This window comes from Meleagris gallopavo, chromosome 2 (assembly GCF_905368555.1).
Source record: "Meleagris gallopavo chromosome 2, MGAL_WU_HG_1.1, whole genome shotgun sequence".
Taxonomy (NCBI): Eukaryota; Metazoa; Chordata; class Aves; order Galliformes; family Phasianidae; genus Meleagris; species Meleagris gallopavo.
Window position 1 is genome coordinate 3,552,809 of NC_139405.1, and position 17,645 is coordinate 3,570,453.

At 39.8% G+C, this 17,645-nt stretch overlaps 1 protein-coding gene across 1 annotated transcript in view; it reads right to left on the reverse strand.

The window, feature by feature from the left end:
- XRN2 (5'-3' exoribonuclease 2) overlaps positions 1 to 17,645 on the reverse strand; it is a 44,791-nt gene that overhangs the window by 9,958 nt on the left and 17,188 nt on the right. Inside the window, exons 18-27 of the mRNA XM_019612476.3 lie at positions 16,029 to 16,136; positions 15,863 to 15,952; positions 15,295 to 15,367; positions 12,191 to 12,274; positions 11,353 to 11,450; positions 11,186 to 11,265; positions 9,493 to 9,549; positions 6,972 to 7,040; positions 6,747 to 6,881; positions 5,339 to 5,466 (exon numbers count right to left, since the gene is read on the reverse strand). Of these exons, the coding sequence (XP_019468021.2) occupies positions 5,339 to 5,466; positions 6,747 to 6,881; positions 6,972 to 7,040; positions 9,493 to 9,549; positions 11,186 to 11,265; positions 11,353 to 11,450; positions 12,191 to 12,274; positions 15,295 to 15,367; positions 15,863 to 15,952; positions 16,029 to 16,136 (922 nt within the window). The remainder of the gene's footprint in view (positions 1 to 5,338; positions 5,467 to 6,746; positions 6,882 to 6,971; positions 7,041 to 9,492; positions 9,550 to 11,185; positions 11,266 to 11,352; positions 11,451 to 12,190; positions 12,275 to 15,294; positions 15,368 to 15,862; positions 15,953 to 16,028; positions 16,137 to 17,645) is intronic.

Here is a 17,645-nt window from a genome sequence, read left to right on the forward strand (position 1 = left end):
GCAGTAACAACATTGCTTTAACAGGACACGCAATTAAATGGTTGTTGTTCTTCTAAATAAACTGGTCAGTAAACAGGATGAAAGAAACAGCTCATCAATAGCTCCCCGGTCAGGTCACAACACTCAAATTGTGTAGCAACCAAAAGCTTCAGTTTCAGTGACACCTTTGATTCTTTTCAATGGTGTTTAAGTGTGACCTAATTTTAACAGCTGGTTCCAGAAGCTGACTAATGGATATGCTATGATGGAACAGTAAAACCCTGTTAAACCACCAATATTCAAGTACACTAAAGCCCTGCAATCGTTTGAAAGAAACGGGGAGAAATAGATAGAGGGAGATCTGTGCCTCTCTCCTAACTCTGGCTGGATTGTCTGCGTGCTTTAATGGCCTGACCTGAACAGAAAGCTTTCATGGCAGCACTTGAGAGCTCAGCACACAGTGTGGGCAGGCCTTACTGAAGATAACACACTCTTGGGTCAGTGGAAATCAATCGTGATGCCCAGCAGCTCCGTCGTTTGTGTCTGGCCACCTCTAGCCACAGCTAATCCCCTCCAGCCAAGGAACACAGTCACCTCCTCAGTGGTACCTATATTTTATCTGTAAATATATTGTATTTCTGCACACATACACACACAGGTGCATCTTGTTACCAACTGATGCTCAGCATCAGGTAGAAGTGGTTATCTCATACCTAACGCACCACAAGGACCAGAAAGATGGAGGTATGACACACTGATTAAGCCTATCAGAATTGCAAGGGTTTTCACATGCATAAGCAGGCTGGACAAACACGATGCTTTAGTGACAGTGTTTGCTATTGAATAGAAAAATCAGAAAGAAAACCCCCGAATCGTAGTGCTGGCTTTGAGACTGTGTGTGTGTTTGTGTGAGAGAAAGAGAGAAAGTGAGCAATTCAGTTACAGCCCTCATCTGAAATGAAAATCATTACAGATTTTTATTTTTAAATTCGAGCTAAGATTTTGTTACATTTAACCATAAATTTGTTAAAGCCCAAGAGCATCCCTCCTTTCAAACAAAAATATCCCAGCAAGACTTTTCATTTCTAATAATTTCCAAGCCCTAATAATACTAGCACTGCAGAGAAACGTGCAATACAGCAGAACTGAGCTCTGCTAACATATGTTTGCAATTAGAAATCCTCCACCTGTAGCTAGCACATCTAGTTCTTTATGTGCAGCCACCAGGATGACTGCTGGGTTTGGGCTCCAGCATAGCTCAGGTTTAGGAGACCTACAGATCCACATACCTTGATAAACCGTGTAGTTTTCAAGCTACAGTTTCTTTTGCACAGATGCCTTTGTCACACTGCAATGTACCAGTCACCACAGAAGTGGGAGGAGGCAGCTCAGTTCTCTTGCTGCTTGCTGGAAGACAAACTTCCAGTAAGAAGACCCCAGTCTTGCCCTGGCATGGTGTTTCCCATTCGTACGGATCCCTGAATAAGGGCTAGTTAAAGTTTTATTTCATACTTAACTGCTTCTTTTCCATCTGAAAGAGGCCCCACTAGCCTGCCGTAAGCACATCTTTATCTAACAGTTCCCTAGAGCTGCAAAGAGTTTAATGAAATCACCATAAACACATGTAAAGCCACCTTATTACTGTTCATTTGTGTGGCTCTGGCAGAGAACAGTCTTTGAAGGGGAAAAAGCTTGGAACAGTAAATTACACTCCAAAAAGCGACAGAACTGGAAGAGAAATGACAATTAATATTTTATTTAGTCTTCAAAACAGAGGCATTTCCTAGAGCTATAAGGCCAAATAAACCGCCTTCCTCAGCAGCTCCTCAAGTAACAATTTATCTAATCAGTGCGGCAATCAAAGATGAGATTTTCTGTTTACTGATTGCACTAATCAAAATCACTTTTCAAATGCAGCTAATCGACAAGTTTACTGACTGAAATGGAAGTCATAAATCAGATACTTTGTGTTGCAGAAACCAAATATGCCATTCACAGAGTGCTACCATTCCACACTTGACTCCCCAAGTTATCAGCACAGACAATTATTCATCAGCTGAAAATTGGCACATCAAAGTCAAATCAGAGAACAGCAGTCAGGAACACCCCCAGCAGGCCCTTGAAGGAGAGGTGGCACTTTGCTCGACCGCATTGCCCTTCGAGAGTCTCATTTTTCTTCATCACACATAGAAGAACGTTAGATGTAAAACAAAAAGTTGCTTTGCATCAATCCCATAAGGAGTGGGCATTATAACCACATCAGTGCTCATTTGTCCTGAATGAATGTGCATTTTCAGAGAGCTTCCCAATCTAGTAATTCTGTATCATACAGGTGTTCTCTCACATTCTGCCTTTTACACCCTCACAAGGATGTAGCTGATGAACATCATCCTGACACAAGACAATCTGCCCCAGGGAGAAAATTCTGCTTACACCTTTTCAATGCCTTGTAAGTTGGTTTTCTGGTTGAAGACACCTGCCTTTTGATAGTGGCACTTGATTGAGCTTGGACTGAAAGGTGTGGCTGCAAAGACAAGGAGACAGCTGTGCTCTCCTGTTCAGGAAGGTACTCCCTGGTACTCCTAGACACAACTCTGTCTGGGTGAAACTGGTGGCAAGGAGAAATAAGCCTTACCCAATTCTGTCCACGTGTGCCTGTTCAAAGGGTACAGAGAGATGCTGATGTGCTCTCACCTCAACAGTTTGCAATCCATGACCTGGAACAGTACAGGGGTGTAGTCCCAACTGCAAAAACATCCCTTCATGCATGAGCATAAGAAACTGATCTCGGCACACGTTATGATAACTGAAGATGTTTTCACAGGTGCTTTTAAATGGTTTAAGCAGACCTCATTCTTAACTTGGTAGAAGAGAAGCTGAGGCACACAATGCAGTGACAGGTCCTCCTGACCCACCAGCCAGATGGCAGCACAGGAGGCAACACACTGCAACGGAGCTGGAAGGACCAGCAGGTTGACCTGGCAACCTTTTAATGCACAAACAATAAATCAGTCCCTGCCTGATGGAAAACAAAGCAGGAAGGAAAAGGCACAACAAGGAAGGAAAAAAAAAAAGAAAAAAAGGCTTTTAGGTTTGTCAAGCACACCCACAGAACAGCAACTGGGGATGCGAGGACTCTGTGATGCCTGGAGCAATTTGAGAATGAGGAAAGGGCAGGAGATGAGGAGAGAATGAGATGTGTGGAAGAAAGCCCCCAGACAATTTCTGTGAGCAACAGATGTGCTGAGATTCCACACTGATCAGTGGATTCAAGCCTCCTCAATTTGAAAGAATGACGGCATTGGGGCATATTTGCATTTGGAGTATTTCCTACACAACACAAAGTGCTCCAACGCCCCAAGGATGAGAGCTTTCAGAAGTATCTAATTGGCAAGATAAGCTCCACGTATGTAAGGCTCACAAAATTGCTTTGAAATAAGTGTTTTTCAGAAAGTGTCAAGATTCAAAGTTTCAGAAGACATGAACAGTACAGGGGGGACCTACGGACTCATGAACCCTTTATCTCCCCACAAAACCACACGTACTCTGTCCTTGGAGAGAAATACAAAAATATGATGCCAGTCTGGTAGTCCCACTCCTCTCTTCTTTCTAGACCGAATTTTTGCTTACTCCAAAAACCCACTTGTTTTCTTTTAAACAAAGTTCATAGCTCTGGACTCATACTCAATCTGTGCCTCCAGCCAATCTGGTTCCTCACACAGGAAGATTTCTGCACACCCCACTCAAGCACAGCTCATCCACTTTGGACCCAGGCAATAAGTTTAACTCAGTATGGCCAATGATATCATTTGCTGTTCCCCACGCAGTCAAGAAATACAAGTCAGCTCTAAGTAGTATGCAAGCCTTACTATGCAGCAATCTGGTTTGCTACGTATGACAAGATGCTGGAGCTTGGACTTCAGCTATTTCAGCTGTTGAAACTTCTAACATATGTATAAGTTTAATATTTCAAGAATTCAGCTAAATAATTACAACTTCTAAATTTAAAGCACCTTTTTGGGCAGTTTAGCAATGTTTCCTCCTGCTTCAATCCCACCGTTACAGAAATGCACTTCCTAATCACATGTAAAGAGACAAGATGAAAAGTTCTACTGTAACTCTTAAGTAACTGAAGCAGATGGCCCAAAATAAGAGTGGTATATAGGAAAGGACAGAACCAAACAGCTCCAAAAGGGACTGGGCACTCCATGTATAGCAGGAGCAAAGTCTACAAGACACCACAGTTGCCCTCTCCAAACACAAGCCATCAAAACGCTAAGTCCACAGATGCTGGTGATGTTGAAATTCAGCCAATACACTCAGACACTAAAATCCTTATTGGAAAAAATGCAATTTGAATAGCAGGCACGGTATTTAAAGTGGGATCCTGCTTACAGGTACATCTTTGCATTTTAGAATCAAAACTGTTTCAGCACGTTTCTTTTTTGGAATTGCTGTAGTGAAAAGTAATACAGAAGAGCAGCCCAAGGTTAATCACTCTGCTTCCCAATTTTCAGACACACAAAAAGCTCTGTAGCAGTTGTGGACTCTGCAAAAGCGTGACTGACACAAGGCAGATGTTTGGAGAAGAGTCATGTTCATATCAAATCATGCCTTGACATTTAACTAAGTCAAATCAAAATAATTTTGTGATTGAACTCGAAACAGTTTCCCCCCTACCACCAATTTGATGCCAATTATCCAACAGCTAAAGGGAAGAAAAGGTTTTCAAAAATGCTTCTTCTAGCATATTTTCATTTTTTTTCCAGCATTGTGCTACTATTTCACAGAAGGAAACTATCTGGTTGGGCTCTAAACAGCATGGCTAGTCAAGACTAAACAACAAAGCCAAATTGCTTTTAGTAACAGCAAGATTTTCCCAGTGAACAACACACACTGTGTTGTGTCATTTCAACAAGTTTAAAGAAAAGTAAATAATAAATAATTGTTATAAAAAAGCAGTGCTCACAATGGTGCTAATTCATAGGAAAAACAAACTTCTGCAAAAAGCAGAAGGTGGTCAGGCAAAAGGAGGAAATGGTGTTTGCTTCTTGGCAGGATCTCTGTAACAAAACATCAAATGAAGCAGTATAAACACTTCCCATTCGCTGATGTGAAAAGTGTTTAAAATTCAGCACCTCGTTGGGCAAGGGCACCAAATATACCATACCTGAGTACAACCATTTAAAGAGTGCAGAAAAATGCATTGCCTGAACTCTGTTGTCAGAACATCAAAGCAGGCAAAACACACCTCCTGCAGGATGAATTCCTGATTCTACTTGTCACCTGTAATAGCACAACAGACCAAAATCCAACTCATTTTTCAAACTCAGAAACGTATACAGCAGAACTCACTTACTTGACAGCAATTTAGGGATCTGCTGCTGCCCACTCATAAGAGGCCGGGTGTATGGGCTCCCATAAGCTCCAAGAGGTACTGCATTGGCATACATTCCTGGCATCCCTCTTTCCCTTGGCATTGCATGGCTATTGTGGGTAAGAAATGAAGAGGAGAATGAATAGGATGTTTTCACAAATGCCATCTTACAGCACAGCTGCTACCTAGTCCTTTAATACCCAGTTCTCTCCAGTGCATCAGGGGAGATGTGCACAAACATGATGTGGTGACATCTAAGGGTGCCAGGCACACCACAAACAAAGCATACACTCTGTGAGCTGGTGCTAGCACAAACACTCAAGATTCTATAGCAAATCCCAGTAAATAGGAGAAAAAAAAAACAACATTTTTGTGCAAACTGTGTAAGAGTTCAGTAAGAGTGAACTGCTAACACTGAAGGCAACATTTGTCAAGCCTGGATGTCTTTTCCTGTGTGAAATTACATTCACATTAAGACCTTAAAGATCCCAGTGGCTTATTGAATTGCATTTCACTGGCAGACACATGCGATCAGGAACATAACTTTTTGGTTCACAAATATAGTAGTGGAACAAGTTATGCTTTCTAATGCATGAATAAAAGAAAGGTTGTTATTTTTTCTTATTCCAGCTCCTCTACAGTCATAAGATGAGGTAAAAGAAAAGAAAAAAAGTATTTTCTCTTCCTATAGAGACTCACAGTTTACTTTTATTTGATAGTATTACAATCTACGTTAAAACATTCTCTGTTCAGGCTCTGAGAGACATATGGCTCCCTGTACTTCCCAGTAAGGGAATATTTCATTTTATCTGTAATACACAGCCCCAGCTCATTCCCTCTTAGTTGTCATACAATAATGCTTCAGAGCACAGAATGAAAGTTATCTTGACTTTTGGAGATCTAATAAAAACGGACTGTGAAAACGCCTTGAAAAATGACAATCAAACGGACTGTAGGGTGTAACACAAGTGCTTTAAATAAAGGTTTGTAAAACCCCCTCATTTTTAAAAGCATGAAAGACATTCCTGGCTTTGTAATAGTATTAACTACCACTTGTGTGCAATATCCTCATTGTATCTTCTGTACTCAAGAGAGTATCTAGCAAACAAGTTGAAAAAAGAAAAAAACAGGAAAGCTAGTAAGAAATATTTTGTAGAAGAAATAACCCTCAATATAAACAACTGTGCAGGGTACTACTGCAAAATTGTCCTGCCTGATTTTTATTAACATTGAATACAAAAAAAATCACACAGCAAAGTTTCCAGTATGGAACATCAGCATCTGATTTGTTTCTCTTTCCCCAATCCCTAGATGTTTGTTTGGGTTTTTGTTTTCTTGTTTTTAAAAGGGGAAAATAAAGGAGCATAGTCAGTAGTACTGCCAGGCTTACCCTAAAGTTCTAAATGCTGACTGGTCCAAGTGGACTGGCTTTCTGTCTCGATTAAAACCAAGCTGTGGTCTCCAAGGCCTGCCATCATTGTTGGTCTTTTCCCAGTCTCCTGGCTTCAGAACTGGAGGAGGTTTCCTGAATATCAAAAATAGTTCCATAAGTAGTTACCAGGGCAAATGCTCAGATTAATGAAAGTAAATTCAATTACTCACAACCAGTACTTACTTTGCACCAGGTAATACAATAGCCTTGAAAATAAAGTCTTCATCAAACTGTGGATCCTTGAAAGAGATACTGCAAGAAAATATTTGAGAAACGTGTTTACTTGAGAATTAAGACAAGCAAGATGAAAAAGTTACTTGCTGGTCAATTAACACTGACATGCACAACAGGAAGATAGAAGAACCCAAAACTTAAACTGTAAAAACACCTGGGTATTGACTGCAGGGAGTTGGATCTCTATGTTGTTTTCTACATGGTGATGTTTTTCCTCTACTGTGCCAGTATTCCATCCAAAAGAAAATCTTGTATTTAGAAAAGAGTTAATCCTATGTATGGTAACGAAAGTATCTTTTGCAGATCTGGGAGAACAGATCTTCTAGTAAAAGCACTTGTACTTGATTAAGGTCAAAGGATACCATAGCAAGGATGGGAAAGTTCGCAGACTGCTATGCAATCTACTCATAAATGCACAGAACTTGGAAGCAGGGACTTTTTATTCCCAAAGGCAGCCTTGTACTTGTATGTAGTTCTATTGTGAGATGTATGTTTTTTTCAGTGATCTCAAAGAACATCCATCTTGAGCTGTCTACCATCACCCAAAGAAAGAACAAAATATGGCTGGAAAATTATTTTATGCTGGTAGAATGCATTCTGTAGCAGTTTGGGTTTGCTTTTGGTAAATCTGTCCACACTCCAGTCTCCTGGTTTAAGTATCCACATTCCACCAGCTGCCAGGAAGAATTCTGAAGTACACAGGACCAGTTTGCTTGCTTCCTGTTCTCTCACTGTCAACCATTTCATACAGAAGAATGCTAGGGATGCCAAGAAAGACAAAAGCAACTCACTAAGCAGGCTAATCTCACTCTTCCAGATGAAATAAACCTATCTTTCCCCAAAACAGAGAATGAATTAGACTCCAAGGAAAGAGAATAACGGTCCCTTGGAAAATTCAATCAGAGTCAAAAGAACTGAAGAGTAGAACCATGACTACTCACACCATCTCAAAGCACAGGAAGAAAAATCTCTGCAAGAGAGGAATAGATAGAAGCATAAAACAATTCAAACCTCCTGACAGTGGCAGATGGGAAGCAAAGAACAACTACTCATGGCTCAGCGATGTTCTCATTTCAGAGCATCCTTTCAACAATACCCTGACAATCCACAATTTAATATTTCTTATAGCCCCTAAATAGTTGCACTAGTTGAACCAAGTTATGCCTCTTTTGAGGAAAAAAATTACTCAAGCAGATCAGAAGTGATTTTCAGTGTCTCAAGTATCTTACGTGGCACAAGACATGAGAAGTTACAGGCTCAAGTATTAAATACCTTCTCTACTGTGACAAATTAAGTGAGAAAAACATATAATAGCTTGTACAGAAATTTGCTGTTGAGTACAAGAGTCATTCAGATCATTTGTGACCACAAGATTTACCCCTGTAAAAACTCTACATTATTTTTTATTCATCATGAAGTTTCTTAGTACCCCCCCCAAACACTACAGTCAGGCGAAGACAGTATTACTGCTATATATTCTGCATTTAGGAGGAGGACAAAAAGGAAAAAAACAAGCCAGATCACATTGCTGGGGTGAAGCTTTGCATCTAACACATTAGGATCTGATTTTTAAAGGGACTGACAGGTACCACATGCCTCACAGAGAACATCCAGCACTTGCAGGGCTGAAATATGCTATCAGGTGGGTTTGCCCCAAGAATAACATGCGGATGGAAAAGGTTCACTTGATCAGGAGAACCCCTCTGTTAACCAAGACTTGTAAGACAGGAAGCTGATGAGAACCCATCTCCAGAAGAGAGAAGGTACTAAAATAAGAAATAGCAAAAAAAAAAAAAAAAAAAAAGTCCTAGCAGTAGAAACAACTTATGGAAAGAGTTCCTTCCTACAAGGCAGGGAACTCAGCCACTCAGGGAGAAAAAAAAAAAAAAGAAGAAACAGCTCCTTATTGCTGACTCTAAGATACAAAAAGCTTATATTCTCAGACACTGTCTGGGAATTGTTAGCAATTAAAGTAGATAAAAATCCAACCAGAAAAAAAAAAAGCTGAAAAAAAAAAGATAAAAATCAATATCCAATTCTATCTCAGGGGCTTGTCCCATGGAAGCTAGGTTTTCTTTCATTTAAAAGGCTTGAAAGAGAATACAGAGTTCTATCGGTGCTGCTCTTTGCTTGCCAAAGATCCAGAAGTTGCATAAAACAAGCAAAAAAGTAAAGGCAGACAAGAAGAGGCACTTCTGAAGGGATGTAAACCACTGGGTTTGATGCACTGAGAAGCAACCACTTCAGATATCCCTGCAATGGGCATGCCACCACACCATGCTTAACCATCATGACCCAAACATGACTACATTATATTCTGAATTCAAAAATGAGAAGAATTTAAAAGAAAAGTTCAATTTTTTCTTGAGATGAATTCTGCAGCAAATTCAAAACTACAAAACTACAGATTAAGCTGAGTTTTCTTACTGCACTCTGTACACCAACGTATTAAATCCCAAAATTTACTTACCTGACCGCAGAATTTTGGGTAAGATCACGGAGCATTGGAACAGGAGACTCTACTGTCCTGGTAAGAGAAAGGGCTCTGTTAAAATGTCACAAACTTCTCAGCATCTGCTTCACTTTCTCTGTGACTGTCAGTTAAGTCTTTGTCAAATAAATGATTTCAAAATTAGCTTGTCTTTTCACTACACCAAGCTGCTGTATAAGCAGTGGAATTAGTGAATTCTTATTTCTTAATGACCTTACTTTTGCAGCTGATCATTCACGTCGGTCTCACTAAGGTCCAACAGTGGATTTGCATATTTTCCACTGTCCAAGTGTTTAAGAGTTAAAACTATTCTGCACCTCAGAAACCTTTCCACATCAGTTTGATTATTACAAGCCAGCAGGTTCTGAGAGGGCAGGAGAAGAGCAGAGCAGACACACACAGATGCCACATGGACACAAACTGACTTCTCAGGGAAAAATGGCTCTGAAGAAATAAATATTTTTAGCAGCTGTTTTTACAAAGCACTTGAGGACTTAATAGGCTGGGATGCAGCTGCTTCTTAACCCCTTCCTTCTTCCCTCCAGAGAACTTATATCCTCATGTTGAGTAGACAGACAACATGATAGAGAACATTAACCTTATCGATCAGAAGCTGGATCCCTTAGTTCACATCACCATGCACAGCCATCACACATCCATGGGCACACAAATCAAACTGTGCACATGCTTTGCTAAAGAGATCTACATGAAATTCTGTGAGCTAGACACGTTTTGAAGTGGTGATAGAAATGCTTATCTTCACAGAATTCCTAGCAAACAGTACCTCTCCAGGTAAAACAAACAAGAAACCCCACACATTTCTCAAGCCCTAGATAGGGAGGGCAATGAGAGAGTTTTCTTGTTCCTGCATTACTGTTCTCTCCAAGAACAGCTCTGACTTGCTCATGTTCTCCACAAGCCATGAGAAGAATAGAGAAGTGTATATTAGTGAGTGTGATGGAGGATATATTATCTGCCCAACAAAATCAGAGTATTTCTGCATTTAATAGAAATGAGTTACAGAACACCTGCTTACACCTCTAAGCAAAGTTAGATTAATGAATGCATATCCAACAAAGCAAAGATGACACTGATGATTTCCCAAAATAAATGCATTAGCCAGAAAGAGGAAAAAAACAAGCTTATTATCTGTGTGTAGTTGGCTAATGTATATTCCTGAATTTAGCACTACCACCTAAACCAGAAAACAGCAAAGTACATCCCTATTTGGATTTTTCTTTAACACAATGAAAATTAGCAGGTAGGAAACAGGATGTTTTTTCTTTGAACAGCATGCCCTACAACTGGAAGTCACATCAGACTCTTAAATCAGAATTGGTACAAAAGCACAAGACCAAAGCAACACAATGATAGTGAGGAATTTCAATATATTTTCAATATATTGATATATAACTTTCAATATATAGCCCTGGTTTATCTAAAATAAGCTAGTAAAATGAGTGTTCTTGCCTCTGAGTAGTATAGTGATCACAATGCACACCTACTCTGAATCCTAGCAGAAAGCACACTTGGCTTTGACCTAGATACACCGTCTTATCAGGAATTTAAGTTTGTCATTGTTATTTTGTTGTTGTTTTTCAGTTTAAACGCAGGTGTAACTGAAGAAAGTACCCTCTGCCATCAAACAACTGAAGCTGATATTTATACTCACTTATCTGGAAGAACAGCATTTTCATTCAGTGTAAGCTTTCCCTGGATTCCATAACACAACTCTGGTGGCATATCCACTGGCTATGGAAAAAACATTTCAGATGAAGCACGTGATAAGAACTCCACCCCCATCATCTGTATAATCCCTTAAGAACAAATATCACCTACCTCTGTATTTTTGGACTTGTACTGTTCCACAATAAAGTCACAAAGTGGATGGTGTTTTCCAACAAAAAGAACATCCCCACCAAGGCTATTTCTTCTGTCTAGGAAAAAATAATGAAGACGACAGTAACAGTTCAGAAGAAGGAAGTGAGGAACACAGCACACCAGCACCATTCCATTGCTATCTCCACCAGTGCTCCTCCAGAGGAAAGCTTCATTGTGATTTGAGAAAGCTCTGGAAGTTCTTAGTATCTCTGCCCAGAACAGGATGCCCCCAGTCACAAAGAATAGCAGCGCAGTAAAAGAATGGAAATCCTGTGCTTAGTGGGAAGAATCTTGAATTCAGAACGAAGTGATGGCAAGGACATAGGTTGAAAAGGAATCTCCCATGATTTCTTTACCTACAAGAACTGGCTAACCAGGTTTAATTTTCACACAATGCTGAAAGCAAGGCACGATTTTGCTTACACAGATTGAACACGAAGCTTCACACGCTGTAACTGGATGCAGTCAGACTGCTAACCAGCTCTAATTTTAAAATACAAGTTTACTCATTGATTCCAATATATTCATCTACCAATTACTTCGACAACATACGCTGGTAGAAGATTCTGACATGACTAAGTCACCATCTAATTTTCAGGTTAGATCTTATGCAAGTCTACTCCATTAAAATAAAAGCAAAAATGAAAGTTATGAAAACAAATCCATCAAGGATCATTCTAATTACCAACACATAATTCAGCTCCTGCTCATTTAGTGCTTACAGCTATATGAAACTGCAGTAAAAGCATGTTCTGATGAATACACCACAGTCACAACAAAACACTGTAAGTCTTACTTTCTTCAGGAGTGAGGTCAGGATAGACTTCTTCCAAGGCAGCCCTAAGGCGTCGCTCATCAACAAATGGCAATAACGCAACACCTGTGAAAATCAAATCATCCCATTTCAACAAGTGAGGAAAAACAGCCACTGCTTTGTGGCAACCTAGGAGAAAACCATCTGAAAAAAAAAATAATCTACCCAGAAAAACACCAAAAAAAAAAATAAAAAAGCACTGTCCTCTTCAAACTCAAAACATTACACAAGCACTTTACTTGTGGCACTGTCTTACTGCAAATTATCTTTGCTATGCACTGCTCAGATGAACACACGTTGGATGTTGTTCTCCGTACCAAATCAAGCTAAATTACAGTAAGTTAATAGAGTATTCCTGCTCAGAGAGGAAAGGAAAAAAGTAGCATGAGGGTTTGGGAAAATGTGATTGTCACAGGTTTTAGCTTTTGCTATGTTTGAGACCATCCAGGCTGTATGATACCATGTGCTGGACCATTCTGCCAACTACCGATGCTTTAAACCAAAGCTCTCAAAACTGTGACTGGCTGGAAAAAGCTTGAAAGAGACAGCCCAACCATTTCAACTTTCTAAGTGTAGTTAAGAACAGAGAAAAGATGAGTCTGGACTGATGTGTTCTGAGCAGCTGTGGTTACAGGAATGATAAACGAGTGTTTGTGAATGGCCATCCTTGAAAAGGTACTAGCATGGAAAGTTTGAATAGATGCTTTACCTCACTGTTCCATCAGTATGATTAAAAAAAAAAAGTCTGTTACCCTGCAGGCTGCCGAGGAAAGGAGGAAAAGCAGTACAGGATAAAAGAGAATGTTTATGTCTGAGCACTCCTCTATCCTCCTCCCTTCTTACAGACTGGAGAGAGAGACACTTGGAAGCAGCATCCAGTACCCATATCTGCTTCATTTAGGAATAAGATGAGGTCATTAAGACAGTCATTATTTATCTCATTTGCAAAAGATACTCTCCCAACGGAATTCAATTCTACTTTATTCAATTTATTAGGAGATGACAACGGAAGAAATCACTGTGTTCAGACATGTGGTGATAAAGATTATATAAGTCATTAGGGACTATTCATATTAGCTATTAGTTTCACTCCCAAGTAAAATGCAGGCTCCTCTCAGGACCAAAATTCCTCACTAAGCAGTACATCTCACAACACTTCTCTGAGCCCATTCTTAATCATATTTGATAAAACTAGAGAACAGCAATCCCTGGTGTGCTCCAGTATTTTTCTTCAATTATCAACTCTAAAAAGCACTAAGAAGTTTACCATGGAAATTCTTTAAAAGATTTACTTCTGTCACCTTTATTAGGGGTTTTAATGTAGAGTTATTATTCCAGTTTTTAATTTCATTTCCCTTACCACAAACAGCAGGGCTTTATCTGACCATGACAACAGCTTGCTTCTACTGATGAGTTTCCCACTGACGATATTCAGTTTCCTATTTGCATCTGCACCAGTTCTACCAGCAGGCAGATCTCAGATGCATCTGCCATTAAATACAGTTTTAAATATGTCAGTATGAAGACTGACAGAGTCTCAGGATATTATTTAGCTGGGAGCTGCCTACCACAAGTAAGAAAGTAAGTTCTTGCTCTGCAAGCACAAGGGGCTAACTTCCACAGAGACTGAGCCCTGCTGTATCACATTCAAATTTCAGCTGGAACTACTTGTGAAGGAAAACTGATGAGCCTACTTGGAAAACAAACTATTCTCACCTTCACAACACAGTGGCAGAATGACAGTGAAGCATGAACAGAGCATTCATAACCCAAGAAATTACAGAAAGGACCAACGGTGAACCTTCAGGAGCTTAATTACAACCATAATAAGATGATCTTCAGATGTTGTATCAACAACACAAGGTACACTAGGCACTTTTACCTAGATATTTCTAACTTGGGAGCTATTTCTTGTTTTACTGACTATTTCTTGTTTTAACTGCCTCTTAAATATGAAAATTCTGGATGGTTACAGAACAAAGAACTTACAATGCAATTAAATATTAGATGAATGAAAAGTAATGTTACAGACTGCTAAAAGCATATCCAAGCTACTTAAAACACTACTGCTTTAAGCTGTGCATTTGATAATCAGACAAAAGGACTAAAGACAGTTGCCAGAACTACAGCAGGTGGTAAAAAAGACTTCAACTCACAGAGCAAAAACATGCTAAGCAATGTATCTCATAACACTCAGGTCTACTCTCTTTGATTTTGGTTCACTATCTGCAGTTAAGTCACTGGTGTCTCTAGCTGGCTATTTCAAAGCATGGATGAGATGATTTAGAGAAGGAACCACAGCATCATAGATGTTGGCAGAAACCTCTGGGGACAGTCTTTTCTAAACCTCTCCTCAAGCACAGTCACAGGTTGAGCAAGACTGTCCAGCTGGATTTGAAGCATCTCTGAGGACAGAGAATCTACAGGTTCTCTAGGTTAGCATGTTCCAGTGTCAGACCACCCGCAAAGGAAAAAAAAAAGTGTTTTATTGTGTTCAGATGGAATTTCCTGAGTTTCAATTTGTGCCCAAATCATGATTTATACATCTAATAGTGCTGTTACACTGCGAGCTGAATAACAGATAGAAAAATTTGGTAGCTCGTTAGAACTACTATTCTCTACAGAAAGAGACTCTAATAAATACTGTATCCATTTCCTCATTCTTTGTACATATCCAAGTATTTCTATATTCCTGAGCATTTTTCACTAGCTACCAATGAGCCACTGATTGAACAGAATAAAATCCATTAGTTAAACCACAAGGACAACAAGAGGCAATAACACAGTATGGCTAATAAAAATAGAAAAATGATTAATCTAGCTCAGAACAAATTAATCTAGAACGACTGCTGAAGTTACTGCTAACCACTGCCAATCCTGTATCAGTTTCTGAATCATAGTTTGTTACTCACAGAAATTCCTTCTCAAAAATACAGCTGCTGCAAAATACTTCTGCCTCACACCAGCTAATACAAGTTACCCCTGTTACTTGGTGTGTCCTTATCTCACTAGCATCATTTCTCATTTTCTTCCTGTTCTTACAGGCCAACATATTGTAGTTCAAAAGAAGAAACCTCAAGTTTCACCTTGCCAAGCGTACTTCTTCCCATTCAGATCAATAGCAAAGTCTTCAGGGTAGAAGTCAATTATGCTGGATTCCTGTATTTGAGAAAAATTAAAAAAAAATCATTAAAAACCTATTATGGAATTGACTGAGAATGCCATGTACTTATGTGTTAGCTCACACTCAGTAAGCATGCAAAGAACTCTGACTAAGAGAAACACCTTTTACTAAATACCAAGTAAATAAGAAGTTTGGTAGAGCATTCCCATTACCTACAACATCAGAACAAGAAATTAAGTGGGATAGGAGAACTCCTGACAACTGGTCTCTGCTCCCCGGATGAGTTTCACAGAGTTTCTTACATAAAGTGAATGTAACTAAAGCATGAAAAAGTCACAAAATGATTCTTGCTTGTTGAAAACTCCAATTCTAAAAATTCACTTGTAAGGATCTTGAAATGGTCTCTACAGTCCACCAAAAACATTTCCTTCTGTTCTCCACTATTTTTTCTGCCTGAAGTCAAAAGCAGCAAGTCATGATCACACAAAACAGCAAAACCTCACACAGAGGAATAAACCAAGAACTCTTACCGGATCTGTCATGAGCTTCCTCCAGGTTGGAGGCAGAAAATTCCCACTTGCAGCTGGAAAAACTCCCATCAGTTGCTCAAGAGGCTTGAACTGTCAAAAATAAACCAGCAGATGTAGGACATTTCTAGCAAGCTGTTAAGTCATAAAAAAAATAAGTATGCCCTACCGGTTTGGAGCCCTTTTCAAAATCTGAGGGCATGTCTGCAATACCCTCAAAGTCAGAAGCAAACGGAGCGTAGTGAAAAGGGTAATACCAGTTCCAGGAGGCACAGCCCTAGGACACAAAACAAGAGAATTACCATCAGGCAAATCAGAAGTATAAGAAAAATCAAATAAAATAGAAATCAAACAGCCCGGTAACTAAAGTTGTTAAAACTTAGCCCAGCATCAACCGGGAGAAAGAGAAGTCCCCACAATTAGAAAAGAAAGAGCTCTTGCCTCTAAAGGTACTCTGGACTTCGGGTTGGGACTTAATTTTTCATAGCCAGATTAGAGCGAGTGAGTTCAGTGGATAGTGAATGGAGACCTCGGGCATTTCCTTGGCAGCACAGAACAGCAGATAGGCTTCTCTGCCAGAGTACTCCTGCTATGTGCTAGGTCTGAGTCACTAAGGGAGACAGCCAAAGAGACAGACCTAGCACCGTAACGATACAAAAGACCTCACAGTACAGTCTTAACCTTAACTTCAGGACACTGCAACGTACCTCATGCTTATTTCCTCCCCCTTGAGAGAGAACACACACACACACACACACACACACACACACACACACACACACACAATCCAATAAAACCAAACACAAAAATGTCTTGCCAAGAGCAGGGGATCACAGTCTATCCACACAGTTCACCAGGCCCTGGGGCTAAGCAGAGCAGCTTACAGCAACTAGACATTTTAAATGTGTGTAGAGTTTCTGGCACATCTCAGAGCGTGGAAACGTGTGTTGGCAACACAGAACTCATTTACAAGTTCTCCATAACAGCATAACTGCACAAGTCAAAGCCATGACAGAGGTCTCAAGGGGAGTAGCAGTAGTATTTCTCTGGCAGCATACAGTTTGCAGCACTGTTTTTCCAAGCTAAATCCCACCATCAGCTTGAGAATACAAGGGACCAGACAGATAGGATGCACTCCACGTCATGTGAGTATCTGAATGGTACTTGCTGCAGGCTGAAAAGCTATTGCTTTAATTAGTTACTTTTGTACTGTGTAAAAGCACAGACATGAGCACGTCAGGTAACATTTTGTTTTTCCTTCTTACTTATTCCACCTTGGGCACTAGGAAATACTAAGTGCATTCACTTGAAAGTGGCAAAATAATACTCAGAAAGAAGAAAAGAAAGTCAACTCAAACATCGGTACACAATGCACTTTAAAGGAAATGTGCCTCCAGAAGGTCTAAGTCAAGTTTTCACCTCCTCAGCTATTTTTCTTAGCAGTACCACTTGAAACAAAAGCCTACTGTTTTGACTTCCAATGCTGAATAAGTAAATGTCAACGAGGCTTCTCCAGCAATATTTTTGGTACAAAGCTACACAGACTTTAATTATCGGATGCAATTCTTCAGACAGCTTCAGTATATGTCAGGAGCCAGGTGGACTGGGGTTCTTTTTTGCCCCCCAAACAGATGTTCCTACTAGTGGAACACGCTCCCCATCATTTGCTTTTTATAGGAGTAGAAAAGCACGTAGGATTCTTTCTGATGCTTTATGGATAATGAGCAGTGGTTGATTACTGGAAGGAATTTGTATTGTGGCCAACTGTCAAAAAAAAAAGCAAACT